At 52.4% G+C, this 27,977-nt stretch overlaps 7 protein-coding genes across 7 annotated transcripts; 4 read left to right on the top strand and 3 right to left on the bottom strand.

The window, feature by feature from the left end:
• Nucleotides 1–642: 642 nt before the first annotated feature.
• On the top strand, nucleotides 643–3,329 carry VC83_07415 (uncharacterized protein; the record flags this gene model as incomplete). Its single annotated transcript, XM_024470987.1, has 6 exons — nucleotides 643–987; nucleotides 1,042–1,113; nucleotides 1,184–1,451; nucleotides 1,515–1,571; nucleotides 1,629–1,724; nucleotides 1,782–3,329. The coding sequence occupies 6 exons, from the start codon at nucleotides 643–645 to the stop codon at nucleotides 3,137–3,139; spliced, it is 2,196 nt and encodes a 731-aa protein (XP_024321368.1). The 3' UTR covers nucleotides 3,140–3,329.
• Nucleotides 3,330–3,497: 168 nt separating this feature from the next.
• On the bottom strand, nucleotides 3,498–6,625 carry VC83_07414 (uncharacterized protein). The gene is made up of 2 exons (XM_024470986.1): nucleotides 5,921–6,625; nucleotides 3,498–5,867 (listed from the first exon to the last, which is right to left on the bottom strand). The coding sequence occupies exons 1-2, from the start codon at nucleotides 6,173–6,175 to the stop codon at nucleotides 3,771–3,773; spliced, it is 2,352 nt and encodes a 783-aa protein (XP_024321369.1). The 5' UTR covers nucleotides 6,176–6,625; the 3' UTR covers nucleotides 3,498–3,770.
• A 618-nt stretch (nucleotides 6,626–7,243) lies between these two features.
• On the bottom strand, nucleotides 7,244–9,691 carry VC83_07413 (uncharacterized protein). The gene is made up of 3 exons (XM_024470985.1): nucleotides 8,867–9,691; nucleotides 8,524–8,816; nucleotides 7,244–8,459 (listed from the first exon to the last, which is right to left on the bottom strand). Exons 1-3 carry the CDS (start codon nucleotides 9,588–9,590, stop codon nucleotides 7,275–7,277), a joined length of 2,202 nt encoding a protein of 733 aa, XP_024321416.1. The 5' UTR covers nucleotides 9,591–9,691; the 3' UTR covers nucleotides 7,244–7,274.
• Nucleotides 9,692–11,512: 1,821 nt separating this feature from the next.
• Nucleotides 11,513–14,937, bottom strand: VC83_07412 (uncharacterized protein). Its single transcript, XM_024470984.1, has 3 exons — nucleotides 12,619–14,937; nucleotides 11,798–12,565; nucleotides 11,513–11,728 (listed from the first exon to the last, which is right to left on the bottom strand). The coding sequence occupies exons 1-2, from the start codon at nucleotides 14,909–14,911 to the stop codon at nucleotides 12,465–12,467; spliced, it is 2,394 nt and encodes a 797-aa protein (XP_024321364.1). The 5' UTR covers nucleotides 14,912–14,937; the 3' UTR covers nucleotides 11,513–11,728; nucleotides 11,798–12,464.
• Nucleotides 14,938–18,634: 3,697 nt separating this feature from the next.
• On the top strand, nucleotides 18,635–20,388 carry RAM1 (CAAX farnesyltransferase (FTase) subunit beta; the record flags this gene model as incomplete). Its single annotated transcript, XM_024470983.1, has 4 exons — nucleotides 18,635–19,446; nucleotides 19,497–19,621; nucleotides 19,669–20,065; nucleotides 20,124–20,388. 4 exons carry the CDS (start codon nucleotides 18,635–18,637, stop codon nucleotides 20,386–20,388), a joined length of 1,599 nt encoding a protein of 532 aa, XP_024321533.1.
• A 3,055-nt stretch (nucleotides 20,389–23,443) lies between these two features.
• On the top strand, nucleotides 23,444–23,942 carry VC83_07410 (uncharacterized protein; the record flags this gene model as incomplete). The annotated part of the gene is made up of 2 exons (XM_024470982.1): nucleotides 23,444–23,525; nucleotides 23,608–23,942. Exons 1-2 carry the CDS (start codon nucleotides 23,477–23,479, stop codon nucleotides 23,940–23,942), a joined length of 384 nt encoding a protein of 127 aa, XP_024321365.1. The 5' UTR covers nucleotides 23,444–23,476.
• Nucleotides 23,943–25,367: 1,425 nt separating this feature from the next.
• MPG1 (mannose-1-phosphate guanyltransferase) lies at nucleotides 25,368–27,634 on the top strand. Its single transcript, XM_024470981.1, has 4 exons — nucleotides 25,368–25,743; nucleotides 25,812–25,855; nucleotides 25,919–26,065; nucleotides 26,132–27,634. The coding sequence occupies exons 1-4, from the start codon at nucleotides 25,737–25,739 to the stop codon at nucleotides 27,026–27,028; spliced, it is 1,095 nt and encodes a 364-aa protein (XP_024321336.1). The 5' UTR covers nucleotides 25,368–25,736; the 3' UTR covers nucleotides 27,029–27,634.
• Nucleotides 27,635–27,977: the final 343 nt, after the last annotated feature.

Genomic DNA, 27,977 nt, shown 5'->3' with positions numbered 1-27,977 from the left:
AATGATGCACTGGAAGCAGCGTCTGCGAGTATAAGCATGTATATGACTATGAATCCATGGCTCACGTCTGGAAGATCTGAATATGTGTCTATAAGTGTATTTATATCAGGAACAGTTGTGGAAGTTTCAGATATCGCGCTACGAATCTATGTTGTGGCAGGGCATATGATAATGGCCCATAAAATGGTATTACATGTTTATATGATCGGCCGGTGAACTCGGTGAACTTGAACTGCTTTTATCTCATTTCCGCCGGCTCTAGAAGAGCTCTGAAAGAAAGACAGAAGAAAGCGGCGTGGGCGGCAGGGGGCGGCAGGGCGAGGAGCGGGTCACCAGGCACACCGAGGGGGGTGGACGCCTCGGCAACCACCCCCCTGCCCTTAGAAGTATGTAGGCGCTCATAACAATAGGCGGGTCTTTGTAATATTAAGGTCTTATTGTTGTCCGTCCGATCTTGCACTTCATCTTCACTTCCAAACACTTTGCGCAAACTCACCCCCTTTATCCACCACGCAACACACTCGATCTCAGCTCTTTGCATGTATCAAACCCACTTCAATTATCAAGTCTCTTGCAAGAAAGCATGAGAATCCAAATTCAATCCTAACTTCTAGCAATTCTTCAAACAAACCATCAGAGAACATGCAAGAAGCCATGGCTTCACCATCACCCAACCTCCTAGCTCCCTCCCCTGTCTCCTCCTTCCCCGCATTTGAAGACATCGTCAACTCTGAGTCTGCCCTCCTCAAACATGTTAGTCGCAACTACGCCCACACGTCTTTTGACACCTTCACGAGTTCAGGATATGTGGATTTCGCATACACCGTCGAGAATATGCGCTGGACTGCCTTGGCGCAGCTGGAGTGCGAGCCCCTGCCACGCAGGGAGATGGATCGCTTGTGGATCAATATTGTAATGGAGTTCTGGGTGAAAATGGCGTGGTGTTGGGAGGGGGATGTGGAGGGGATTGTTATTGCGTTGCTTGAGGTGAGTCTCTGGATTTGGTTCTAGATCGGAGATGGGATGCTAACTTGGTGGTAGAGAGAGGATGGGAAGGGAGTGGAGGAGATGTGGGAGGATAGAAAGATGGAGTATCCGGAGTTGGATACCAGCGTGAGTTCTGTTCCGATCTGATCTTTCGATGAAGTGGGAGATGATGGAAGACTAATTGCTGTGAACATAGCTTTGCTATCCGATGATTGGGCATAATGGCATCTTTGAGGATTACCTTGACCTTGGGATCCGCGCCGTGATTAATCCGGAGATCCGCTGCTATCTTGAGAAGATGGAGGATGGAACTAACTATGACTCTGAAATTGGAGAGGGGGTTTCTAACCTTGAGTTTGCAGAGCTTGGTATCGAGGAGGATGGTGAGATCGATGATGGTGCTGCGTTCGAGGAAGCTATTGAGGAAGCTATTGAGAAGGTGAAGGCGAAGATTGAGAGAGAGAGTAAGGATTCTGGTGATCTGGGGAGCGGTTTTGGGACGGCTGGAGCTGACTTTTATGTTATAGGATTTGGTGACAAAGACGGGGATGAGAATGTAATTGAGATCAAGAAGGAGGATGAGGGTACTGAGAACTCCATTTATGGGATTGGAGAGGCTGTTTCTAACCTCCACTTGACAGGATCTGGCAACAAAGATGGTGTTGACAATGAAGCTGTGGTCATTAAGCAAGAGAAAGATATCAAACAAAAGAAGGATATCAAGCAGGAGAAAGATGGTACTGACACAGCCACCTCCGCAATCAGGGATGCTATATCTAACTTTCATCTGACAGAATCGGCCCAGAACATTCCTGCTGATACCCAGGCCACCATCTCAACCCCTGGAATTGGCATCACTCCTCCCAACCCACCAAGCCGCCTTGGAAATACCATCTTGAGGCCTGAAGCTGCCATCCCGGCCAGCCACTATGCAGCCAGGCCAACTATGGATGGACCCAGTGCCCCTGGACCCAGTGCTAGCAGAGCGTCAAACAATCTCGGCGAGGTGGTGGAGAGATTTTCCATTGAAGAGTCTCCCAGGATTACGCTAAGGGTTATTGCACTACAAAATCCAATCAAGAAAGAACCGTACGATATGTTCCCACACCTGGCCAACGCTCCCTCGAGTTCCATTTTCCGTGGTGAAGATGCCGTTCAGGAACTCCTCCCCAAGGCAGCCCCTAAGGTGACGACGGCCCCCAAAGTGGAGACAACGGGACTATCTGGATCCTTCAAACTGATCGATGGAGTTTCTCACTTTATTCCCCGCAATGAGGACCCAGCCCCGAAGGATAGTATCTGCGATGTGTTTGACATGGCATACGAAGACGCCTGTAAAGTCCCTGGCTTCTGGGAGGAGCCCATGTGGAATGGAGTCCAAGTTTATAAGATGTCTCCTTTGACCCTTGCTCAGCACTATGCGGCTCACAAAAAAGCTAAAACTTCCCACGCCAAAACTTTCATCTTCGGCCCAACCCCCGTCTACCAGCCTCCGACTGCTGCCACCATCCCAGCTCCTGTTTTCCAGGCCCAAACTCGTGCATACAACCCAGCTCCTCTCTTCCAGGCCAGAACGGGTGCTCACAGCTCAGCTCCCACTTTCCGTGCTGTCAGCTACCCAAGTCCCAACACAGCTCCTGTGTTCCAGGCTAATTTCTATGCTGCCAACTACTCGACTCCCTACGGGCCTCCAGGCTTCCAGGCCCCTCCCACCATCTCCAGATCCGCCCCCAACTTCCATGCCGGCAACTACTCAACCCCCAACACAGCTCCAGGTTTCCAGGCCCCTCCCCCCGTCTCCAGATTCGCCTCCAACTACAACGACCCCAACTACATCCACCTCAACTACTTAGCCGCCATACCAGCTCCTCCAATCTTCATCAATTTGACGGCCGCCGATTTCAAAGAGATGTATGCTTCGACCTTCGTCAATCTGACTGCCGCCGACTTCGACAAGATGGAGGTGCATAACTCCTTGGCTGTTCCGAAAATCCGTCAGGACCCCAGAATCAAGGCTGAGGGGGATGATGATTTCAAAATGGAGTCTGAGCGCTGCTACTCTGACTCCATCCTTGCGAGGAAGAGGGCCCGTGATGTGGATTCCGAGGATGAGGAACTGAACCTCGAGCGCCCAAGGAAGTTCAGCGGATGAAGGGTTTTTACGACAACTGTAACTGAGTGGGATTTGTTTACTTTGATTACTGGATGGGCTGTTTTTAGTTTCAGTTTCTAGTTTTGTTTTCTTTTGTTTTCAGTGTCTAGGATGGCAACATGCAAAGAGACGGAGCTATGTTGACTTGATCGGGGGTTGGAGTCGGAGAACGGATTGCGCAATCTTTGAGTGTTTTTGTCTTGAAAGACGTGCGTGCGTGCCTGTATCTAAGAATTGCTTCTTTGATAACTTAGTGAGAATCAAAGAAATTTATTCGTGCAACCCAAAAGCGTGACGAGCGACTGTGCAGAATAACGGCGATTACGGCAACTATAATTAAAGTATTGGCATTCAATTACCCAGGGCTCAAATCAATAAGCTAGCCACTCATAAATAGAGGTCAAGAGATAATTTTATCATCTTAAATATTCGGCATCGATCCTCAGCTGGTGCCACAGGAGCAACACTACAGTAACCGACGCATCGCCCTAATATCCACAGATCACAAAATCACTCTCGTACATAATGGAACCAAATAGTCAAAAGAAGTTCGTTCTCCTATGGTATCATTAAAACGCAAACGCTCCACAAATCTACCCAATCAAAGTACTCTCCACCATTCTGCCCCCAATCAAACCCCCTTCTTCCCCTCATCACTACTCTCCTCCTCCTCATCACTCTCCACCGGCGGACTATTCATCCCCCTCCTCCTCCTCTCCCCCCTCTCCTTCATCGCCCCGCGAATCTTCATCGTCACCTCCTCAAAATCCTCCTTCCCATCCAGCGTACTAAACGCCTTAACCGGGAACCCAGCCGAGCCAAACGCACCCCCAACACTCGAACTACGGCTTCGACTTCGACTACTCGGCCGCGTGGCAAAGAACCCAAAGTTCCCGATATTGTGGAAAGAATCGTTGCGACTGAGCGCATCGGCGCGCAGGCCCGCGCTGCCTGTGGAGAGCGGGCGCTCGCCAGCGGATGGAGGGCTGCGGGAGGCGCCGTCCGTGGTGCCAGAGGCGTTGGAGTCGCGGCGGGAGGTGTTGAAGTCGTTTGCGGGTGTGGGTGGGGTGAGGGCGTCGTCGTGGAAAGGGTCGGCGACAATGTGGGCGGCGTCGAAGTCGGGGAACATTTCGGGGCCGAAGGTGTTGATTAGGTCTGTGACTTCGTGGCTGAGTTGCTCACGGGTGGCTTGGAGTTTGTAGAGTGGGTTGGAGCTTGTGGGGTTGAGGCAGAGGAAGAGAGGGCGGAGGGACTTGACGACGTCCATCCCGACCTCTCCGAAGCGGAGGGCGGCGAAGGTGATCATGGGGAAGACGGTGTAGCCGATAGGTGGGATCCACCAGAGAGGTAGGGATTCGGGCACGAGGCCGTTTACCCGGGTCTTGTATGTCCAGACAACAAGGATGACGGTGTAGAAGGTGTAAAGCAGCGGGGCGAAGGCCATGGATACGAGTAGCTTCCAGGTGGCAACAACATCGCGTGCCTGAATCTTCACTGTGCTGGCTGCCAACGCCTCGCGAGATTTCTTGATGGAGATTAACTTCGATGCAATGAAGACTGGCCCGAAGAGGATGAGGCCCGGAAGCACACCGATCGAAAGGGTCGCGAGCTTGATGATTCGGCCGATAAGAAGGAATACAACTTTGACGAGCGAGAGCTTTGCATATTCAACTTGATGATCTCGCAGATTAAGATATTTGAGCTGCTTGTTGTAGTCGATGACGGATTTCTTGAGAGCGACAGTTCGAGGGTCGTCTTTGTAGTGCGTGTAACCCTTAACAAGACGTCTGTTGAGCTCCACAACCATAGGCAAGGGCAATTTCTTCCCAGTTGGGTTATACAGTCGTCTCGCGGCTTGGATAAGCATGAGAGTATCGTAATCCGGGCTCGTAACTGTGACAGCCACCAATGACTGATATACCGTTTCCAGAAGCTGACTGACGGCTTCCCGTCTTTCACCCGACTTATACATCTCGACAAGCTTCTTAGGCACTTCGACGGGATTACCGAATTCGATAACTGCGCGAGAGCGGAACTTGTGGGCGTGGAAATAATTCATGCCACAGGGAATGATCTTCAAGCCACTATCCGGTGCGGCTGCCAACGCCCCGAGGGCCATAATCGCGACACCAGCCTTCAAGGGCAAAAGCTCCGTCCTGTCGTGGCTTCCTCCTTCCGGGAAGATTCCTACAGCGCCACCAGCGCTCAAGCGATCAAACACGGCGTCGTAGACCTTCGACTGGTCGACTTTAGGAGCAGTCTTGTATCTCGCGCCGTTAAACTCTGCCGCCGGGCCTTTCTGTTCTGGGTTCGAAAACGATCCGTCCTCGGTCACATCTTCACGTCCAGTAAGCTGGCTGAGGGCAATACTGCCCTTGAAGGGCTTCTTGAGCCTCAACTCCTCGGGACCCAGGACTTCCGCAATTTCGGTGCTGGCCGCAGTGCCGTTCACAGACGGCAGGACAAGTAGCCCACCAATCTGGATCTCTGGACCGTCGAACTTGGTGCCATATCCGCGTATGAGAAGACGATCGTCTATGTCGGGCATATATATACTTCCGGTAGCCGGCTTGACCATATCCAAAGCTCGTCCAACAGGCACAGCGCCCACATGTCTTGAAAACCACCCGATAAATTTTCTCCTGATCGACTTCTCCGCAATGAGGAAGGCGACGCGTCGATGAGCCTCGATCCTCAGCGTCCGCATCAACACCAACGGGTCAACAAACTACATAGCCGTCAGCTCCTTATCATCCCAATCTTCCATGTCAGAACACATACCTGATTTGCATGCGGCGCCGCAACAAAAATAACTGGCCCCCGCCGCGGAACCTTCCAGCTCCCACGCGGATGCACCTCCCGAAAGAACAAGTCGACGAGAATACTAAACGTCCACAGGAACACGTCGTACACCCAGTTCGTCATCGGGTTCGATTCCTTATGTGCCGGCTTCCCCACGCGTACGGACGGCTGGGCCCCAACGCGACCATCGGCGTGCGTGTCGATGGCACTCTGCGACTGGCGGACGGACGCCATGGCTGTTTTTGTAACGAGGCCAACGCGAGAGTATCGAGGGCGCAGAGGGCGTTTGTGGTGTTGTCGTTGGCAGGCAGGGTCTCTTCGTGGGCAGACTTTGGAGAGAGAACTAAGCTTAGCTAGCTAGCTTCTTAGCTTCAGTTTGACCACAGCGATGTTTGTATCAGGCTAGTAGCGATTTCGAAGAGGCATTATCTTCTCACCCATCAAGCTTTTCGTTATCTCCATGTATGAATTCTGGTATAAAAATATCTGAACGAGCGACAATGCAGGCAGGACTGTTACGAAGTATTGATATGGGGAAATCTTGGTGGGGAGAATCAGTCGGCAATATAATGTGGGGAGAGATGATGACGAAAAGATACTAGCGTGCCTGCGCGTAGCAAAGAGCAAAGACGCACAGCATCCTGTTTTTGCCTCAAAACTGCCCAACAGCGTCCTGCAGCCCCCACCACGGCTCTCCAACACTGTATCTGGGAGGCGGCATGCGAGAATCCAACTTGCCCGCGCCGAAAATCCCGGTCTCTCCCTCGCCGCTGCTTCCTTCCCCGACCCTGAGGTCCAGGGGGCGCAAAACGGCTAGTTTCCCCGCTGGAACGGCCCTTCTAGACGGCGAATAGCCTGGATGGGTCGATTCGGGGGAGCCGTATTATCCAACTTGAGCCTGGCCAAGCTGCATTTTGCACTTAGCTTGCTCATAGCACGCTGTTCCTGCAGTATATTTTCTTTGCATGTGGCGTTGCGTCTGCGTGCTAGCGGATCTGTATCACTAATGACGCTGTATTAATGCAGATCTGACGTTTGGGCGTTATGTGGATCTGGTCAGTCGCCGAGGTTGATCTGATATGGCACCGGGAAGTCTACTGAGCAATACAAAAATGCTTCATTCTTATCATACGTTCATAAATCGTACAGTTCAGAACCGCTTATGTCCAGTAGTACCAGGATCAATACGCCAACCTGGTATCTCAAGTCTCCAACACCCCCCCCCCCGAAAAAAACAAAACAAAAAACAAACCTGCACCCCGCCCCAAACACCCCTATGCCTTCTTCTTCCCCTTCCCCTTCCTCCCTTTCTCCTGCCTCACCTCCGGCAAACTCACCGTCCCCTCCCTAACCTCCTTCCCCAACTCCCCTCCAACCCCCTCACCTTCTCCTGACTACTAATAAAAAACCCCAAATCGCGATTCTGCTCCTTCAGATCCACATTCTCATCCCTCACCTCCTTCACCTCCCTCCGCACCCTCTCGAGCGCCTCGTTCAGATGGCCCACCCGGTCCATCAGGCCCCGTCCAACCTGCTTCTCCTCGTGGAACGCCTTCGTCATGCTTCGCGCCAGCTCACCCGCCTTTTCGGCTTTGGCCGCCATGCGATCACGATCTCGCTGCAGCCCGGGGATAACCTCCTCTCTCATCTCCCTGTGCTCCCTCTCCAACACCTCCAGTTGACCCCGCACCTCCTCCACCGCCCGCGCTGCCCGCTCCGCATCCCTCACCGACCCAGCCGCCTTGTCCACCGCTTTCGCTACTACCTCCTCGAAATACATCCTCTGTGAGTCAAGCTGCGTCGCGAGCATATGCCCGTACTCAATCCCGATCTTCTCCATCTTCTCCCTCGGCACCATTTCCAGATCCTGTTGCCCGCCGCCGCCATCGCGATTATTCCCCCCGCCCAGCACAGCGCGACTGCTCCCGGGTAGCTCTACAATCTTGCCATCCCCCTTCGTCTGCAGCAGTCGGTGCACCCACACATCCTCCGCATAATCCCACACATGCTGCGTCGTCGTCTCCAGCGAGTAATTATGCGCCGTCTCCTTCCAATGCCCCTTCGCATGGCCCCCGTTATAGCGGCCACACCCCACATTCCCGCAAATAAGACAGATCCACAGATCCTCGGGACAAGCGCACACCTGGCACAGATTAAGGTCGTGCGTCGCGGCTGTGAATCCAAAAGGTGTGCTGAGCGAGTTCGCAGGCTGCACGTGTCTGCACACAGGACAGCCTGAACCGCGCCATTTCTGGAGACAGGCGCAGTGGAAGACGTGTTGGCACAGGATGGTGAGGAGGCCGGTCGTCTCGTCCATGCGCTCGAGGCAGACGGGGCAGGTGGGGAGTTCGACGAGGGAGGCGGTCGGGGGCGGGAGGGGCTTGAGGGCGAGTGGTGAGGTGGGTGTGAAGGGGTCGAGGGACATGTCCGGGAAGGAGGCTGTGGCGTCGGTTTGGTTGGAGAAGGGGAGGGTGTCGTAGTGGATCGATTTGATGAACATGACATGGCAGTTTTCGGGCTGTAAAACAAAACGAAACAGTTAGGAGATGGACCTAGTAACGGATCAGATGCGCGCAACATACCTCCATCCCATTAAACACCTTCCCATCCCACTCCCTCCTCCACTTCCTCGCCTCTGCACCGTCCCGAAACTTCATAAGCATCATATACCGATTCATCCTCCCCGTCATAACCATCCTAAAATGGCTCACCAGCTCCCTCGTCTTCTCCCCAACCCACCCCAAAAAATCACTCGCAGTCATATAACTCGGCACCGCCGGAATACAAAGCATCGTCGTATCCAGCCCCTCGTCCCCCTCCACCACCCCCTCCCTCCCCTCCCCCCCTCCTCCACCTCCCCCACCCCAAAAGTCTCCTGCCCCTCTCGATACAAATGCACAATCCCCCACCCCAACTCCTCCTCACGCCCCCTCAACCTCACCTCCTCAACCCTCGCCCTCGCCCCCTGGCTCTTCGCCCCGCTCCCGCCTCCCTCCATCTCGCCCATCTGTATACTCGACGCCCGAACGCGGCCGAAGCGCCAGTCGCGCGCTGCTTCCTCGGCGCAGCGTCTGCTGAGCGGTGCGGGCGCTAGGTCGTGCCGGGGGGAGTCGCGGTGGATGTCGGCGCGGCGGGGGCCGCAGTCTATTATTGAGCCGTGGCGTCCGGGGGGTGGGGTGTTGAGCGCGTCTGTGACGTCGTCGATAGTAGAATGTCGTGTAGTTTCGTTTGTAGCTTCTAAAGTGGTGGTGCGATGGTTATTATCTCCCGCGACGGGAAGCTTGAAGTGATTTGGTAGGGAATCAGAGAATGATACTAGTGTAGCAGGTAATCTCGTTTCGCCGTCAACGTCGGGAGCTGTTTTGTCGACAAAGCCGGTGTAGGGTTTGGGGAAGAGCTCGAAGCGGAGGTGGTAGAAGTAGGCCCGGTTCGTCATGGCATAGTTATCTGGGGGATGATGATAACGGCAAATGCCGGTGATGGGCGTGTTGGCATGAAAATTAATTGTTGGAGACGGCAAGTGTGGTAGCCTTACTGGATGTTGCAATATACAGTTGGGATTGTCTGATGTTGGGTGGCGGGGTAGATCTTTTTGTAGTGTCATTTTGTGGCAAGGGCGAAATTGGAGATAATGGCGCAAAGCACGCATGATTCACACGATAATGGCAAACAATCCTACCTCTTTTAAAACTGGCAAATATCACGATTTGATCAAAATATCAAATTTATAAATTTCATAGCGACAGAATGTATTATGTGACCATCGCTTTGGGGGTCATTTCAGATATCCCCATACTTCTGTATGTATGTACTAAGAGCCCATTGCCACCTAGGTATATGACCAATACGCCGAAAAAAAGAGAAAACCACATCTATGCTAGCCTATTGGCCACCACGAAGGCGGAGCACCAAGTGAAGCGTGCTCTCCTTCTGGATGTTGTAGTCGCTCAGCGTCCTCCCATCCTCCAGCTGCTTACCAGCAAAGATCAGGCGCTGCTGGTCCGGTGGGATACCCTCCTTATCCTGAATCTTGGACTTGACGTTGTCAATGGTGTCCGAAGACTCAACCTCGAGAGTAATGGTCTTTCCAGTCAAGGTCTTGACGAAAATCTGCATACCACCACGGAGGCGGAGAACAAGATGTAGCGTCGACTCCTTCTGGATGTTGTAATCAGACAGGGTGCGGCCATCCTCGAGCTGCTTGCCCGCGAAAATCAGGCGCTGCTGGTCCGGAGGGATACCCTCCTTATCTTGGATCTTAGACTTGACGTTATCGATGGTATCCGACGACTCGACTTCCAGCGTAATTGTCTTTCCAGTGAGAGTCTTGACGAAGATTTGCATACCACCACGAAGACGGAGAACCAGATGCAGGGTCGACTCCTTCTGAATGTTGTAGTCCGACAGGGTGCGGCCATCCTCCAGCTGCTTACCAGCAAAGATCAGGCGCTGCTGGTCCGGAGGGATACCCTCTTTATCTTGAATCTTCGACTTGACGTTATCAATGGTATCGGATGATTCCACCTCAAGCGTAATCGTCTTGCCCGTAAGAGTCTTGACAAAAATCTGCATACCACCACGAAGACGAAGGACCAAGTGAAGAGTCGACTCCTTCTGAATGTTGTAGTCGGAGAGGGTGCGGCCGTCCTCAAGCTGCTTACCAGCGAAAATCAGGCGCTGCTGGTCCGGAGGAATGCCCTCCTTGTCCTGGATTTTCGACTTCACATTGTCGATGGTGTCGGACGACTCAACCTCCAAAGTGATGGTCTTGCCAGTGAGGGTCTTGACGAAGATCTGCATACCACCGCGAAGACGAAGGACCAGGTGGAGGGTCGACTCCTTCTGGATGTTGTAGTCGGAGAGGGTGCGGCCGTCCTCGAGTTGCTTGCCGGCGAAGATCAGACGTTGCTGGTCCGGGGGAATTCCCTCCTTGTCTTGGATCTTGCTCTTGACGTTGTCGATGGTATCGGACGACTCGACCTCTAGGGTGATGGTCTTGCCCGTCACTGCGAAGCGTTGTTAGCTGATGTTGTTGTGGTGGAAAGGTGAATTCATGGGGGTGGCGAAAGCCATTAGCGCCATGAAGTGAGGGGGGGCGAAACTTACGAGTCTTGACGAAGATCTGCATCTTGTCTGTTTGATGTGATGTATTGTCTTGATGTGTCTGTGTTGGAGAGAAGAGTATTGGAGTGATTTGGGCAACACGATCGACGTGTGGTAAGATGAAGAAGATGAAGGCTAGGTTTGGGAGGTGTGATGTTGAAGGAAGGAGGAAGTTTGTTGGTCGTAGATGGCAAAGGCTTGTTATATAGCCAGGCAGGCGCCTGCCTGCCTTGGCAACAACCGAATAATGGCGCAGTCGCTGCAATAGTCACAGCGGGCGGTACGGGGTTAGTAATCTGCTACCCTAAACCCGAAACGGCTAGCGCCACGATAAGAGGTTGGGGAATGTGCCAGAAGGGTCACCCGGCTGGTTGACGTTGATCAGGTTGACTCGGACTCAGGGAAATAGTCGCCACCAGCAAATCAGAATAAATTCATTATTTCAGTACAAAGGGGATGAATTATTTGAGGCCATTGTAGCTTGTTTTGCAGGACCTAGTCCCTATCGCCCGACACTCCCATAAACGCACCGACCACGTGACTGAGACAGTCTTAACTTACCCCTCATTACTTCAAGCGAGGCGGTGACGTCCATGTCCTTTGTCTACCAGCCCCCAGCGACCTTGCAATGCAAAACGTTGTCCCTGTTGCGTCTCTGTTGGGTGGGTGTTTCGACGGAAAGCGCTGTTGATGGTCAGCAACTCATTTATTACCGCTTCCTCTCAGCTTTCGCATTGAAGCGCGAGGGCTTACAAAGGTCACTTCGTGGATGAAATGCAGGGCCCTGGATGTGGCCATGTTACTATCCGTCAATCCCAAGCCGTGTCTTCCGGAAGTCCCAAGGAAGGTAGAACTTGTTTTTGTTTCTTCCCCGCTATATGTAATATCGTCTAGGTCATGTCTATCTACTTAGATGCATAAACCCAAGATCGAAAAAAATAAATCGCCCCATGCCAGACGAATGGATGATATGCATCCGCCTCCATTTCGCTTCATCAATCGTAAAATCTTATCCCATAATTCCAGTTAATCATCACGCATCAATGCGTTCCTCCCCACGTCTGTATAAGGCTGCCAGGTCTGCGATCCATCAAGGACGCGAGCCAGCGCACTCTCATGGACCAAGGTGTCGGCCGTTATCCACCCATCAACCATGATGCTCATATCGTCACAAACGTTCCGTAAATAAAATGTGTGTCGTAAAATCGCTATGCTCTTTAAAATCGACAAAAGAATCAGGGATAGTAAAATCCGCTCGCTGTGCGTCATGGGGTGAAGTGTCATAAATCAAAACAAATAAAAGGAAATAATAGCAGCCACTTCGCATGCCGTGTCGGAAGTAGCGGGGAGTGAGGGTGCGGGCGGGTTATAAGAGCCTGCGAATTAGGGCTTGCGTCGTCGGGAGCGAAGAGAAGCGGACTTAGTTGGCACGGATGACAAGTTTTGAGAGGAACTTGTTCGACAGGCAGTCGAAGTCATCACGGTTAAACCTGCAGTCCGCGCGCGACTTCAAGTAGGCTTCTGCAGAATTGATCAGTAAATGTTGTCATGAATGTTCAGGAGTAAAAGCTTACCGTGCCTAGAAACATGGGATCTCATTTCTGTCATAGCGTCGCAAACAGCAACGTTATTGTTCAGGAGTTGTCCATGTCGTCTTGTCTCCCACTCCGTAAACGCAGGCAGCTTTTGTGAGATGGCGTGGAAGAGTCCCACAATGACACCGACCGGTGTGGTCTCCATGTCAGTGCAGAACTTGTCCACGGAGGCTGGGTCGGGCACTCTGTAGTGGCAGTCGAATTGCATCTCCTCCCAGACAGCGAGGAGGATGGAGGCAATCATGAAGATAGTCGGCCAGTTCTTCAATCGGTCACCGCTGTAGACACTGGAGTATAATGAAGAGAGCTCCTCAAGGACATCCTTCTGAAGCTCGCGCCACATGTCTGCAAGGGCTACCTTGATCTGGAAGTTGATCATGACAGGGGCGAATGTCTTTCCAAAGAATTTCGATTCTTCGTCATCAATCTTTCCCTCCATCTCGCGCTCTTCACCTTGGTGCTGAACCATGGTAACATGTAATGTGAGATTGTATGCCAGAACAAGTTTTAATGCTTTGCGAATGACTGGGAGCTTCTCCTTGCGGTAATAGCGATGCGCGGTCTTTAGGATTTCGGTGATGAATGGGGTGCCTTCGAAATGGTTGTCAATGAAGTCTTCAAAGGGGCCTTCGAGATGCTGGTCAAGATATTCAGACAAGGCTTCTTTCGATACGCCCTCAGAGCCAGCCGACATACGCTCGGTGCGGATGTCGAATTCTAGCGGCTCCTCGTGTACCGATTCGGTCCAGTCAATGATGAAGCAGCTGTCATCGCTAACATAGACTTCACGTGCCATGATAGGAATGGCAAAGCCGTAGCCGTGCGTGATCCACATGAGCTCTTCGCTCTCAGAAAATCCCTTGATGTTGTAGACACTGACGCCCAAGCCAACATGTCGTTCGTAGTCGGCCTTCCAATCCTTCATGAAGTAGGCGATATCCTTGATGTCGATGCGGGTGCAAGGTACTTGCCATAACCTGGCGTGGGATGGCTGGCAACCAGCACAAGGCTCGCCCTTATCGCAGGTCTTCTTCAGGAACTTGCAACGAAGGCAAGCACGGAGTTTCCTTATCTCGCCAGCTTGCTTGCGTTGCTCGGGTAGTAGCGGGCCCTTCCTCCTTCCAACGCGCTTCTCTGTGTCCTTCTTTCCATTTGACGTGCGACGAATAACGGGTTTGGTTGCCTTGGTTGTAGGGCTCTTCTTCCCACTCGCACCAGAGTTTCTCCGTGGTGGGGGCGAGGAGCTTCCGGAAGCAACTTGGCGAGTCGAGGGTACTTTGATGGCAACAGGAGCGACGGCGGCCGCAGGGCTGATGATTTCGTGGATATCATGAGAGTGGTGGTGGGATTCTCCGTGGAAGCAATTACGATGGGTGTTCAGATCTAAGTACGTGTCCGACTCTGGTGAGTAAGGAGAGTATGGCGGGAAGGTAACTTCTTCGAAACTGCCAAAGCCTGTATCCGGGAATGGTGCCGTGGCGTCCGATTGGGATGAATCCGAGTGGCTGCGTAAGTGCAAGGTCTGCCCTGGGTTGAAGATGGCTGCGTTTTGCGCTTGTTGGAAGGTATCGAAGTTCTGGTAGGAGTCTACAGCGGTCCACCCATGGTCACTGCTTGAGCTGGGTAGCGAATGTACTTCGAGGTATGTGCCAGTGGGGGAATTGCTGCCGAGACTCTGTCGCCCTACTCCGGGCATGGGGAGGCCGTGGTTGGAAGTGAACATGGCATTTTGGAAGTCCTGCCAGTTGGCCAGCCCCACCATATCCCACTGCAAAGCCTGCGTATCCTGGGCCTGGTCCATATTGTTGAAGGGGGCGTCCAGCTGGAGACCAGCCTTGCTGTTGAAGGGAGAGTCCATCTGGAGACTTGCCTCGAGGGCGGCCTGTGTCGTTGGGATGTGGTAATCGATCGGTGCGTGCTGGAGGTTCTGCTGGAAGCTGCCATCGAACGGCGCGTACTGCGGTGCCCCCATCATAGAGTTGCCCTGGAGGTATTGTTGCTGGAGCTGCTGTGGCTGCTGTTGGTGCACAGGCCAGCCCGATAGAAGAGTGGGTGAGTTATGTTGGGCAGTCTGATACTGGTGTTGTTGTTGGTTGTCGTCATGCGCGGGTGGTGAGCCATGTTTCTCGTCGGCGCCTGTCGACAAATCCAAGGCCAGCGGCCACGAGTTCCTTGCTGTCATATTGGTGTTGGAGTATGCGTATCTCAGTTCTCTGGCATCGAAGTCTAAGCCGAGGAGTCCATCCGACGAGAAGTCAAGCCTAGACGCCATTGTGACGGATTGAGGGCTTTTGTGGGGGGGGGGGGTGGGGGGTGATCAATGGTATTGTACGAAGAAGTGTCAACGACACCGCCAGTTCCTTTGCAACAACATGATGTTGCGGTGAGGTTTTGGGGGGAAGGAGTTGGTGAGGGTCCCCAAATCTGGCGGTGAGCAGTCGCACACGGCGCTAGTCCCCTTAAGACCCACAACGCTGAAGCGAAGCGCCAACTTTGTGTGTGGGCTGTCTTTTCGGACGCTTCGTTGAGTTCGACCTACGTATGTCAGTCAACACAGTGGAATAGGGAATTGAACCCCAGCCACCCCCGTGCGACCCCGCCTGTGGTCAACAGCCAACGACAAACCTCGAGACCAGCCCCTCATGCACTGCACCGCAGTCTTGAGTGCTATATGATGCTGTATGATGCTGTATGATGTGGAGACGTACGATACACGACTGTAGTGTACATACTTGGTCCAGTTACTCCGTCCTCCTCGCTCTGTAGCCGCCAATTGACACGTTATAGTTCACTTATGGCCGTTCGCTTGTATCACCGGATGCGTTACAGTGCCATCGTACGGACCGCGTCCAAGTTGCAGGGGACGGATGAAATGATGGAATGGGGGCACCGTGCCATATCCCTGCCATATCCCTGCCATATATCCCGCGATAAAACCTCTTCCAGCCCCCCCAGAGGAGCCAAGCCCAGGCGTTTTGAGTCTCTTAGCGCCTCCAAAGACCTCACCTTGCCACGCACAGAGCATGTTTTTCTGTTAGCCGCTAGGACGAACCCCATCCCTGTGGGATCCTGCACTTTCTGCAATCCCCATATGGAATCACGCTCCCACTCCCACGGCAGCCCGCGCTCAAGGAATCACATCAGGGAGACACGGCAGAGAGCCCGTAGGAGACGCACACACAGAAACGTGAAGATGAGACTGCAGTTGCCCGCTTGCCGAAGCGTCGTGGGCGCGGGATGCAAGTAGGATCTCGATGTTGCCGCAGATGAGGGGTTGCCCAATCGCCACACTTCTTAACATGGCTGCGATGACTCCTGTACTCGTAGTACCGCCGTCTTGGATCTCCACCTTTCTCATTGCGCGCTCTGCTATTGTCCAGGACATCCCCCTACTGATCGATAATCACCTTCCCGTGATATATATTGATTCAAAGACTTAAAAACTTTTCATTTAAAAAAAAAGCTAAAGCTTTAATAATCATATTCCAATTGCTGACTACGTAGATGTAATACGCTGCTTCTTCTCTCTTGTAGCTATGTGCGTTCTCTTCTATTACTTAGGTAGGGTCTACTAGTTGCGCTTTGAATTTAATCAATATCAGACTGGTTTGACTGTAAGTTATACGTTTTTATACCGCGCTTTTACTCTACCTCGACAAATCTTCATATCTTGAAACGCCTACAATGGCGACGGTAGCAACATCACTAATCTATATTTAGGTAGAGTAGAGGTCAGGGATTACGCAAGTAGGAATAGAACTTGTTCCAAAGCTATGCACATTACGAATGACCTGAATAGTTCATATCATCATCCTGTCCCCAATCCCACTCGTCGTCTGAATCGTCCTGATCGCTCGGATCCGCCGAAGAGAAGTCAGACTCCGCAAAACCGCGCTCGACCCAATTTCGTCGTCGCTCCGCACGTCGTGCGGAACGACTGACGAAATTACGTGCGGCGCACGTAGCGACCTCCTCTCATCCCGCAACCTCGCCTCCCTCCGCACCCTCTCTAGTTCCTCGGCCGCTCTTACCCTGCCGGTTCTGCATCGAATGCGGGCGTCGACCGCTACCAGGCGTGCATCGATATACGCTGGGCTCGAGGTGGAAGGAGAATGACGTGCCCTTTGTACGAGCTTAAGGTGTAAGATAATTGCTGAGGGGCCGAAGGATCAGGGCAGTAGTGCATATGCAGGATCGCTTGAAACCCGCCAGGTATCTTCTTCCTCATAAACATGTTATGGCTAAAGGTGGCCATAGGACGCAGCCTCGTGCAGCCTACGCAGGCAAGTAGGCCGGATTATAACGTCTCGGCCGATAGAAGCTCGGCATGTGTAGGTGGAAGAATCAGGGCGTGAAAGTAGCAAGTGAGTGAGAATGGCGGCGTTGATCTCAGCGGGAGAGTGAGGAGAGAGAGAGGAGGTGATGATGGTTCTAGCGAGGACATTGTGGATGTCGGAGTTATATGCTCGCAACGAGTAATGGTATCTTATTGGACGATAAATACTAGACGGGTTATTGTCGATCAGCACAGTTGAGATGGAATCAATTTTGCGATGGGGTTGATAGGTAGTAGATGCATCATAGATCGCATGATGAAACCATTATTGAACCCCCTGGAAACAGAACACACCACTCGCGATCATAGGACATTATTGTTTATGAATTCTTCTCCACGTACTATATACTCAAGTAATTCCATTTCTCCTTCTTCCTACAGTCTCTCTGGCTCCTTGCTTGCGTCTCTCTCTGGCCGCAACCAAAACAAAATTCGTCACTTATTTGAGTGACAATTTGAATCTCGCGTGCCATTAAGTGAGAGACATGTGGATATCGAAGAAGGTCTCGAGACAGGGTCATCAGAACGAATGGATCGATAGTGTGACAATCTGGTGTGGCCTCGGGATAAAGCGAAGGTTCTGAGACGACAAGCTTCAGATGATAGGTTGGTGGATAGTAGAATCCTTCGAAAGTGAGATCTTTCTGTGTATGCAGTGTGGGGTGTCTGCAGTATGCAAGGCATGGTTCCACAGTCAACCTACATAACGCGTCGTAGCCGTCGTCATCGTGATTGTCCAAATCCCCAGCTTTAGCAACTGGCTGCGAGTATTCCCGTTCGAAGGAACTACCGCGAAGATCATCAATCGATACGGCAATCTGAAATCAGGAGGCTCGGCACATAACGGATGTTCATGAAACCTCGGGATCAAGACCATGACTTCGTACATGAGTGGCCCTTCGGTGAATCCATTGCATACGTTCTCGTCCGTTCTCTGGTGGGGAACAGACGCTGGATGAAACAACTGCCGAGATAGTAGAGTAGTGATCCCGTCAAGTCTCATCCCTTAGACAGACACTTCCCGAACAGTGACGGATCAATGCATCGCGGACAATATTTGCACCTCATTGCGATTGGCCAATTTGATAAGACAAACGGAATGTGTGGTAAAACACGGATCGAAGGTCGAAGGGATAGGGCACACCGCATACTCTTGGCATTTCATCCTAAGGGACTGACATAATCAGTAAGGTATCGAATAACTAGGCCTTTCCAAGAGGATTGCATTGGTCCTGTACGAAACCGAGATCATTATTACACAGCGCGTACTTAAAGAGCAGTGGGCCATCGCCGCCGAGGGAACCTTATCTTGCCGATTTGTGACCAGCTCGTTTAGTGATCAAAGCGTGGATGGAGCCTTTCCCAAAGTGCATTTAGTCACATGAGGCTCAATTCACGTGAGGTATTGAGGCAACATCTTCGTGATACTACGCCGATGAGGAGATGGATTTGTTGCAGTATAAGGTTGTAGGAGAGGATGTTTCTTTGATGAGGTTCTGCCAAGCATCGACGCTATAATCAGCTTCCCGCCCCTTACCTCCAGAGCTCCCTCACTTCTTTGCCAGTAAGCGAGCTAACCACAAACAACTGATTCTCACGGAAACAATATCAAGAGGTCTATCATCTATCGATCCGATGGCGAAATGACAAGTTCCACTCATGGCATACCCCGTCAAACGATCACAGAGACCAAAGCAACTCCATAAAGTGCGCTTCATGTCCCGAGCCATGGCTTCGCCTTCTTCCCCGCAACATACTTTACCCCGCTCACCAACAGACACGACCGAGAACTCTAGTGATAACACAGACAATATTTCTCAAATCCGACCAGGCGTATCGCCAGAAGAACTTTCTTCGGACACAGAGTCAGCAGAGGAAGAAATTTGGCAAGACGAACCCGCCAGTCCCGTGACTATGACGACGATGTATCAGATTCCCATTCTCTTCAGCCAGCAGCCGCCTATCCATGACCTCCTGGCAACAGAAACCTCCGAAAAGCAGGGTGAAGTTGTAGAGACTTGTGCCTCCTTCTTATCTGCCCAGTCGGATGAGTTCAGCTACTACAACGAGCATGGAGTCCCGCACTTACTCCGCGAAAAGCACGTCAACTTTTGCCACAAGCAGCTTAACCCTCTCCCTGCGCCATTTACTAGGGCTGATTCTGCTCGTCCATGGTTCTTCTACTGGACGCTAACTGCGTTGAGTGCACTGGGTGAGGATGTTGGTCAGTATAGGGAACGACTGATCAGTACCGTCAAGCCTCTCCAGAATTCCACTGGGGGTTTTGGAGGCGGTCATGGCCAAATGAGCCATCTCGCAACAACATATGCTACCGTGCTCTCGCTGGCCATGGTTGGAGGAGATGATGCGATTAACGCTATTGATCGGAAGGCAATGTGGCAATGGCTGTCCAGGCTGAAGCAACCAGATGGTGGATTTCAAATGTCTATCGGAGGAGAGGTCGATGTCAGGTGAGTACAGGCACATGATTAGCAGCTTGATTACGATCTAACATTCATAGGGGCGCATACTGTGCAGCGATGCTGGTGAAGCTTCTCAGGCTCCCTCTTCACCTAGCCAAGGGATCACCGGCCCAAGCTGAAAATTTCGATCTTTTTACAGGTCTTGGAGAATATGTGTCACGATGTACGATGTCTTATTTTAACGCCTGTGGCAAGTACTGACAAGCACAGGTCAAACATATGAGGGTGGTATTGCTAGCCGCCCAGACACAGAGGCTCACGGCGCGTATGCCTTCTGTGCCCTTGCGTGCCTTTGTATCCTGGGAGACCCCCGTGAGACTCTCCCGAAATATCTGGATGTGCCGACGCTTATATCGTGGCTCTCTTCTCGTCAGTACGCACCAGAGGGAGGTTTCGCTGGGCGCACGAACAAGCTCGTGGACGGTTGTTACTCGCATTGGATTGGTGGCTGCTGGCCACTGCTCGACGCTTGTCTTGCGGGTTCGGCAGAGAACCACGGGGCTCCTCACAATGACAGTCTCTATAGCCGAGAGGCACTGACGCGATATATCTTGTGCTGTGGACAAGATACCACCAAGCGTGGCGGATTGAGGGACAAACCCGGAATGTATGTCTCCCGGGCGCCACACACTCACGTTTTACCCACATACTAACGAGTAATATAGGTTCTCGGATGGATATCATACATGTTATTTACTCGTCGGACTCAGTTCGGCTCAGCACAAGTGGTCTTTACAGGCTCCAACCGATGACAGTATGGCCTCGCTGGGGTGGACCTCAGAGACCTATCCGAGGAAGCAGGACGACGGCTATGCTCAGATCTTCAACGAGGAGGATAGGGTCAAGAGCATCCACCCCGTCTACGTCATCCCTGAGGGAATTGCGGAGAGGATAATGCAATACTGCGACAGCCAAGAGCGCTTTTCATGAGCATCCTTCGCAAAGACGGCATCCGGAGTCCTCTCTGAAGGCCAGCTGAATGGCCAGCGGCATGACTTCGAAAGGGGTGGGCCGCAAAGAAGGCGGCCACTGAGGGGGTTGGGGGCTAGTGCGGGGGGGCTTGAACCAAGCCGATGCGTTGGCAGCTGTTGCAGGGGCTTTATGGTCTCGGAGGAAAGCCATGGGCGGATAGACCCGTCGAGCCGCTGTGGTATTGGAAATACCCAGTAATTGGGTAGTCATATGATTGTATCCGTAAATGAACGGTTCCGGCTCGGCTATGCAGTGTGCTTCCTCCGGTCACGTCGGCCGGGGCCGAGTGCTTGATGTAATGAAAGGCTCAGGAGGATCTCCGAGTAGTTCAGTAGTTCAAACGCTGTAGTTAGCACACCGATCTCTAGTCACCTCATCCGATGTGCAGCACGAATAGGAGAGCCATACCCACTCATCCGCCCCAAAGTCAAGTCTTGGATGTGCGGGAGGACTAAAATGTCGTGCAGATGTGTTGGCGGCTATGGATTTGCTGCCGGGCGTGCATGTGAGATTTGAGTGATGAGATTACGCAGGTCAGCCAGGAGGCCAATTCTACATTGTTGGTCAAAAGTTATTATACGCATGTGTACAAACTAAGCGGCCAATTGCGAACCACAGTCCCCTGCCACAGCGCCTTTCACCACTCGGCGCCAAAAAGTCACCTTCGTCTCCGCCAGTTTCTCCCGAAAAAGCATCTACGAGATTTCCCCCCCCTCAACGTTCTATACATCGTGTCGCCACGTTTTCTGAGGGGGCAAGGACTGATCAATGGTTACGGGGATACGGGGATACGCGCTCTTGCTCCATCGTTGTCTCACCCAGAGACGCCCGTTGCGCGATCCTTGACACGGTTGACGGTGCTATGACCTACGACGTGCAGGTGCTGGCCACTGCCCGCCGCCTCTAGCTGCAGCAATGACCCGGCCCTGGAGTCGGCGACATGTTGGAAGCGACGAGTGATGCCCCGCCTATCAACATCCATACGGAGGACAGTTACTCCATACAATACGCCATGCAGTGGTTCATACCATACAGCGGTACAGTAACTCCATTGTTCCATCGCTCCATACGAGTGAAGTCTGCAGTCTGCAGTCCTCTATCCGGCCGGCACGGTTCGGTGTACTATTCTGGACTGGATCTGGATAGTTACTTTGCTATGTAGTATGGAGTATATGGAGAACTGTGAGTACTGTGAGTACTGTGAGTACTGTGCAGGACCCGTAATGACTTATATGCGATAGGTTTTCGGTTTTCGGTCTTGGCTTGTTTGTGCCTGCTTCTCTGGCCGCCAACGGCACACATCGACCCCTCCAACTCTGCCATCAATTGGATTCCCAAAGTGCGGTTTCCAGGGTTCTTCGCATGATCTCAGCATGATCTCGCTGGTGCTAAGGGACATCCCGTAAGACTGGGATCCCCGAAGTGCTTGGTTCAAAAATAAAAAGATATGTGCAAACATATCGGAGCCTGGGAGCCGATCAAGATGTAGATCTTTTTTTTTCTACGGACTTCCGATCGGGGTATACTTCCAAGCTATTCTCCATTTTCATGCATTGCAATACATTTGGATCTTCCCGCATTTACTACTCCTGCTTGAAGTCGTAATTTCAGAAAAAAACGGTCTTACTCGGGCTCATCAAGCGTCTTGCCAGCTCATAATGCATGCGCACACAACCTTGCCAGGGCTAGTTCGAAAAGCATGTCTGGTTGCCTCGCGCATTTTCCTTCCACCCATCAATTCCCGTCTTCCGTCTTGTCTCTTGTCTCGCTCGTTGCTTGATGAGTTGGTCTACCAGCCACTGGCCAATGCACTCTATTTCTCACCGACTTCGTGTCAAGTCGTGCTCCAGTCGTTACATGCCAAGGGCAACGGTCCGATGTATGCACACTCCTCTTGACGTTCACCGATGGCCACCGATGCCGTGCGGGGCAAGACCTTGAGCGATGCGCTTATGTTCGAGAATGTAGGCCTGTTCCACTGCTAAAGATACATATCGCATGATGCAGCACTAGGACAGCCTTGAGATCTAGAAATGCCCCATAGTCTCGTGTTATTTCTGGCTTCTTTCTGGGGTCTGCCATGCTCAATTGGCATTAGCCCCAGTCTGATTGATCTCCCCCTGCGAAAAAAGAGTTGCCCCTCCCTCCTTCTCCCTGTTGCCCCTCCTGCCTGGCATAAGTCTCAAAGAGAGACGTACATAGCCGGAGGGTGTGGAAACGCGTTGTCTATTTCGCCACCAGTGCTGCAGAGCCAGTACCCTCTAGCAAATGCACACAGATGGTCAGATAGGAGCAACCTGCCTCTGAACAGTTCGAGATCACCCCTCCTGTGCCCCGCCATAACCGTGGTGGAGTTGGCTAATATCAGGAAATCATCAACTGGCAACGGCATACGCCAGCACATCAATATGGGTCACACCTTCTTGAGCCGCAGAACTTCGTGCATCTGGTTCGACTGCTCGCCCTATCTGATGTCCCCTTGGAATCTTAGAACCGATTGATCCCACCTATCCTTGCGGTACGCTAACTTTAGGCGTGGGCAATAAATCACACATGTCTCGCCTTGAGGGACGAAAATATCCTGCCCAAGATCTTCCAAGTCAACCACAGAACCGCCTCACTCCTCTTTTACCACGCCGTCGCCCACCCTTTTTCAGCCTTATCCATTCTTAATTGACAACGAGCTGCAGTACTACTGCTTCAATATCACAAAAAAGAAAAGTTAATTGACATTGACCTTGTTGGTTTTCCTTGCAGGGCTGTCTTGGGCAAAAAGAAACCCTGCAGTTGGGTTGTGATAACTTCATTGAATCGACGTAACCCCTGAGTAGAAGGGTCAGACAAGATCTAGTCTGCACAGAATCATGATGGGCGGCTTCTATATCCAATATCTTGACGGTATGTTATCTCATTCACACATATTGCCACCAGGATCAAGTCGTACTTGAGGCGTGCCTGCAGAGGCCTTCCCGTTGCCTGGTTACCTTGGGCATCATTTTAATACGAGGTCCCAACGTAGTGTCATCCCACGGCGAGGGCTAACGGGATGTACCACGCTTCTGCGTCCCGACGTCGATTTAGAGTGTGGTTGCGACGTTGGTGCCTGCCTCTGGGCATGCCGGCTTTCCTCTTTCGCAGGGCCAGCGGCTTGTTGACGAATGCTAATACTGTGTCTAGGCTTGTGCCAACGCCGCGGCTGGAGGGACCCCATGTACGAGGTCTACCGAAGCAGCTCCGGATTCACCTGTCTCGTGCTCGTCAATGGGCGAGAGTACCGTACCGACCTGGCGTACGAATCGGATCAGCTGGCGCAGGAGAACGCTGCCATGCGTGCATTCATGGTGTGCCGCAACTTCTCTGTCAATGGCGGGATGCTGGCCAGGAACGGGGTCGTCCAGGGGCTGCCGGCCACTGAGGGCGGATCGCGCCACAGGAAACGGGGTGGGGCCAGGCTCCCTAGCCGCCATTCGCCCAGCCCGAGTAACAGCGACTCGACATCGTCCTACGAATAGAGACTCGCATCGATTCTCATTTGCCTCAAAGCCGAAATCTCCTCCCGCAGCGTCTCCGAATCCTGGACTCGCTGGCTACCTATTATCCTACCCCATTTCCACATCCACTCCGTCTCCGCCTTTCCAAAATTGCCAAAAAGCCCAACCAACGGAGAATTTAAACGCATTACGACCTGTTACTCCCCCCTTTAACTAACGACTTTTAACGATTTTTATATCCGCATTTTTTTGATATTCACTTTTTAAGACATCCACAACGGCACGGGCTTCACAGGACCTGCCGCTCGCACAGCACAGAGGCAACTCGTATGCAGCCGTTTCGACAGGAGAGGCCACTTCCTTCTTGTTTTCGCTTCTATCACACGCAACCCCGGAACGGATCTGGGGGAGGGGGCGTCACCGGTTTGGCAGAGCAGAGCGGAGCGGACCAGAAAAACGGCCATCAGAGCTAGAACGCAGTCCGGTACATCTCCTCGCAGACTCAACATCGTTATTTTTGGACACCACGTGCTTTGACTGTTGCCATTGGGCAAATCGCATTTAGCGGGGCGGATTCAGAGTTTTGTTTTGCCAACTACTTATCATTATTATATCCATAGCGTTTGGTTACGTATATCACGACTTTGGGGTGGCTATATTGACTTGTGTGAGTGACACGTGTGTTGGTTTACTCATGGTTGGGAGCGTCGAGCGTCGAGTCGTCGTCGATGAGGGCTTTCGGGCAATGGCCCTCGAATGAATATTACGTCTCGCCTTTGTGTGCCTTACCTTACCCCTGTGCGTGTGCCATGAGTACTGTACTCACTCTTAACTCTAGTGAAGCTCAGCCTTGCAGTGAGACGACTGTCTGAAATGGCTTCCCAACCTCGTGGAGAGCATGCACTTCCCTCATACAGTATTGGTAGAGGATGTGGGGGTAGGTGGTGGATGGTGGGGGGGAGTCAGACACTTCATCGACTCAGATTGGTTGCGGCGGCACACAAGCACAAAAAAGAAGCGCGGAATTTTTGCACAAGAGACGAGGCAGAATGCGGGCATTGGTAGGGTGTCATGTGATCTGGGCGGTGAGTGGTGAGTGTCCACGCCCAGACAAATTCCCCCACTTTCCAACTATTTCAGAAGGCGAATTAGAGTACAACGATCCAGTACGGATTACGAACGCAGTACAGTAATATAAAAAAAGGGTCATCTATTATCCAAAACCAACAACCTCGTACACGCTCCAATTTGGAAATAAGAAATAAGGTGATGCCGTGCCACTATCTTCTTCCACTTCCCTTCCCTTTCCCATACCCCCTAACCCCCCCCCCAAACCCCCCTAACCACCCCCCTAACCACCCCCTAACCACCCCCCTAACCACCCCCCTAACCACCCCCCTAACACCCCCTAACCCCCCCCTAACCACCCCCTCCTCGACCCAGCTACCCAGCCTTCTTAGCGTACCCCCTTTCAAAGGAAATTTTGGGACCTCAAAATATACTGATCACCCGCAAGGTGGCCTCACATCTGATCGTCCCTTCTAAACTACTCGTACCAGTTCACGTTACTTCTCCGCCCCAAACTACCAAACTGCTCAATCTACTCCACTGCAATACATATCCTCTACCTCCTTCCTCGTCGACATTCCCCTCGCACCTTACTGAGAATCATTGTCCCTTGCTACCTTTGCATTCAGGCCAACACCAACCCACACCACGCTGCTCGCTCTCCTACTCTACACGGTGGGGTAGCTCTCTCGCCCCTGGAACCACCACACATTTCCTCATACCGCTCTTAATTCACAACCATCCACCATGAAGGGTAAGCAGCTAGCAGTCAGACAGACACCCTCGTATCACGGCAACGGCAATGGCTAACTCGGGGTATAGCTCTCATTCTCGTCGGCGGCTTTGGCACGCGCCTGCGCCCACTCGTACGTTCCCACCGACGAATTTCGAGCTCCATAAATCGAACCATGACTGATTCCCAATGACAGACCCTTACACTGCCCAAGCCACTGGTCGAATTTGGCAACAAGCGCATGATCCTGCATCAGATTGAGGCTCTGGCAGCCGCAGGCGTCACGGACATTGTCTTGGCCGTCAACTACCGCCCTGAGGTCATGGAGAAGTACCTTGCCGAAGTGCGTCTCCCGTCCTGGAATACCTCCCTGCCCTACGCAGCCAGCTGACTGGCGGTTTTCCTACAGTACGAAGAACAATACAACGTCAAGATCACATTCTCCATCGAGACCGAGCCCCTAGGCACCGCCGGCCCGCTCAAGCTCGCCGAGAAGACCCTCGCGAAGAACAACGAGCCCTTCTTCGTCCTCAACTCCGACGTCATCTGCGAGTACCCGTTCGCGGAGCTAGCCGCATTCCACAAAGCCCACGGCGACGAGGGCACCATCATCGTGACCAAGGTCGAGGAGCCGTCGAAATACGGCGTCGTCGTGCACAAGCCCAACCACTCCTCGCGCATCGACCGCTTCGTCGAGAAGCCCGTCGAGTTCGTCGGAAACAGAATCAACGCCGGTCTCTACATCCTCAACCCCAGCGTCCTCGACCGCATCGAGCTGCGCCCAACCTCCATCGAGCAAGAGACCTTCCCCTCCATGTGCGCAGACGGCCAGCTCCACTCCTTCGACCTCGAGGGCTTCTGGATGGACGTCGGTCAGCCAAAGGACTTCCTGTCGGGAACATGCCTCTACCTCGCCTCCCTCAGCAAGAAGAACTCCAAGCTCCTCACCCCGACAAGCACACCCTACGTCCACGGCGGCAACGTCCTGATCGACCCCTCCGCCAAGATCGGCCGCAACTGCCGCATCGGTCCTAATGTCACTATCGGCCCCGATGTCGTTATTGGCGACGGCGTGCGTCTACAGCGCTGCGTCATCCTGCAGGGTAGCAAGGTCAAGGACCACGCGTGGATCAAGTCTACGATTGTGGGATGGAACTCCAGTGTCGGGAAGTGGGCGCGTCTTGAGAACGTGTCTGTCCTGGGTGACGACGTCACGATCGCGGACGAGATCTACGTCAATGGCGGCTCCGTCCTGCCTCACAAGACTATCAAGACGAACGTCGACACCCCCTCCATCATCATGTAAAGTGGTGCAGCGAGCGAAACTCTGCCGATTCCTGGGCGCGCGCGCGTGCCACCGCGGCGGGCTGTCTGTCAGCTAGCTAGCTAGCTGCCCGTTTCTTGGGGGCATTTTGGTACAAAAAAAATGCAGCGTGCGTGCTTTCCTGCACAAAAACGCAAGAACATATATATAAAAAAAACACATAATTCCCCAAACCCTCCGCTTGCTTGCCGACGACCCTTCTAATCTCTCCTCTTACTGCCGCCTCTTTGTTGTCCCGGCTGGGGTTTGCGGCGGCAGACCATCATATCATATTACCATTCTTCTCATTGCTTCGTTATTTGGCCGGGGGGGTTATTACGGGTAGGACGGGTGGATTCATACATCGGCAGGCGGGCTGGACGCGCAAAAGGGTATGAGCAGGAAGAGGAGGGTATACTGTGTGTGTGCTGTGTGCGTTGCGCGTTTGGGCATCTCTCCTCGACACTAAGGCGGGGTTGTGTTGTGTACAATCTGCGATGAATGGTATGGATGGATGGATGATGTTTTTCTGGTTGTATTATAGTAGGTAGCTTATTTACCTTAGGATGAGGTAGTTTTCTAGAATGGGCTTTGCTATTGTCTCCTTTTCGCTCCTGGCATGTAGGCTTGTGCTATGCTCATAGGGAGTCAATACTGAGAGAGAGCTGGAGAGTTTGTGTATGGGGCACGTGATATGTGTGTGAGTTTCATATTTCTTCTACTTCAAGTAAAGAGGAAGGTACGAAGGAGTGCGCGGCTACGGCTCCTTCCGCCTCGTCCTGAAACCCCCCTTTTTATATAAGGCAAGAAAGGAACAACAACTACACGTGACTTATATATGGCATTTTTATACAAAAAAATATAGCTAGAACGAAAAATGTATTCATTTTATTTGAATGCACAACAGAGACAGTAATACAACGAGGCCCGCACTCCGTAGAGCACCCATGTA

This window comes from Pseudogymnoascus destructans (assembly GCF_001641265.1).
Source record: "Pseudogymnoascus destructans isolate 20631-21 unplaced genomic scaffold scaffold_20, whole genome shotgun sequence".
Lineage (NCBI taxonomy): Eukaryota > Fungi > Ascomycota > Leotiomycetes > Thelebolales > Thelebolaceae > Pseudogymnoascus > Pseudogymnoascus destructans.
This window is presented reverse-complemented; position numbering and strand designations above follow the sequence as displayed.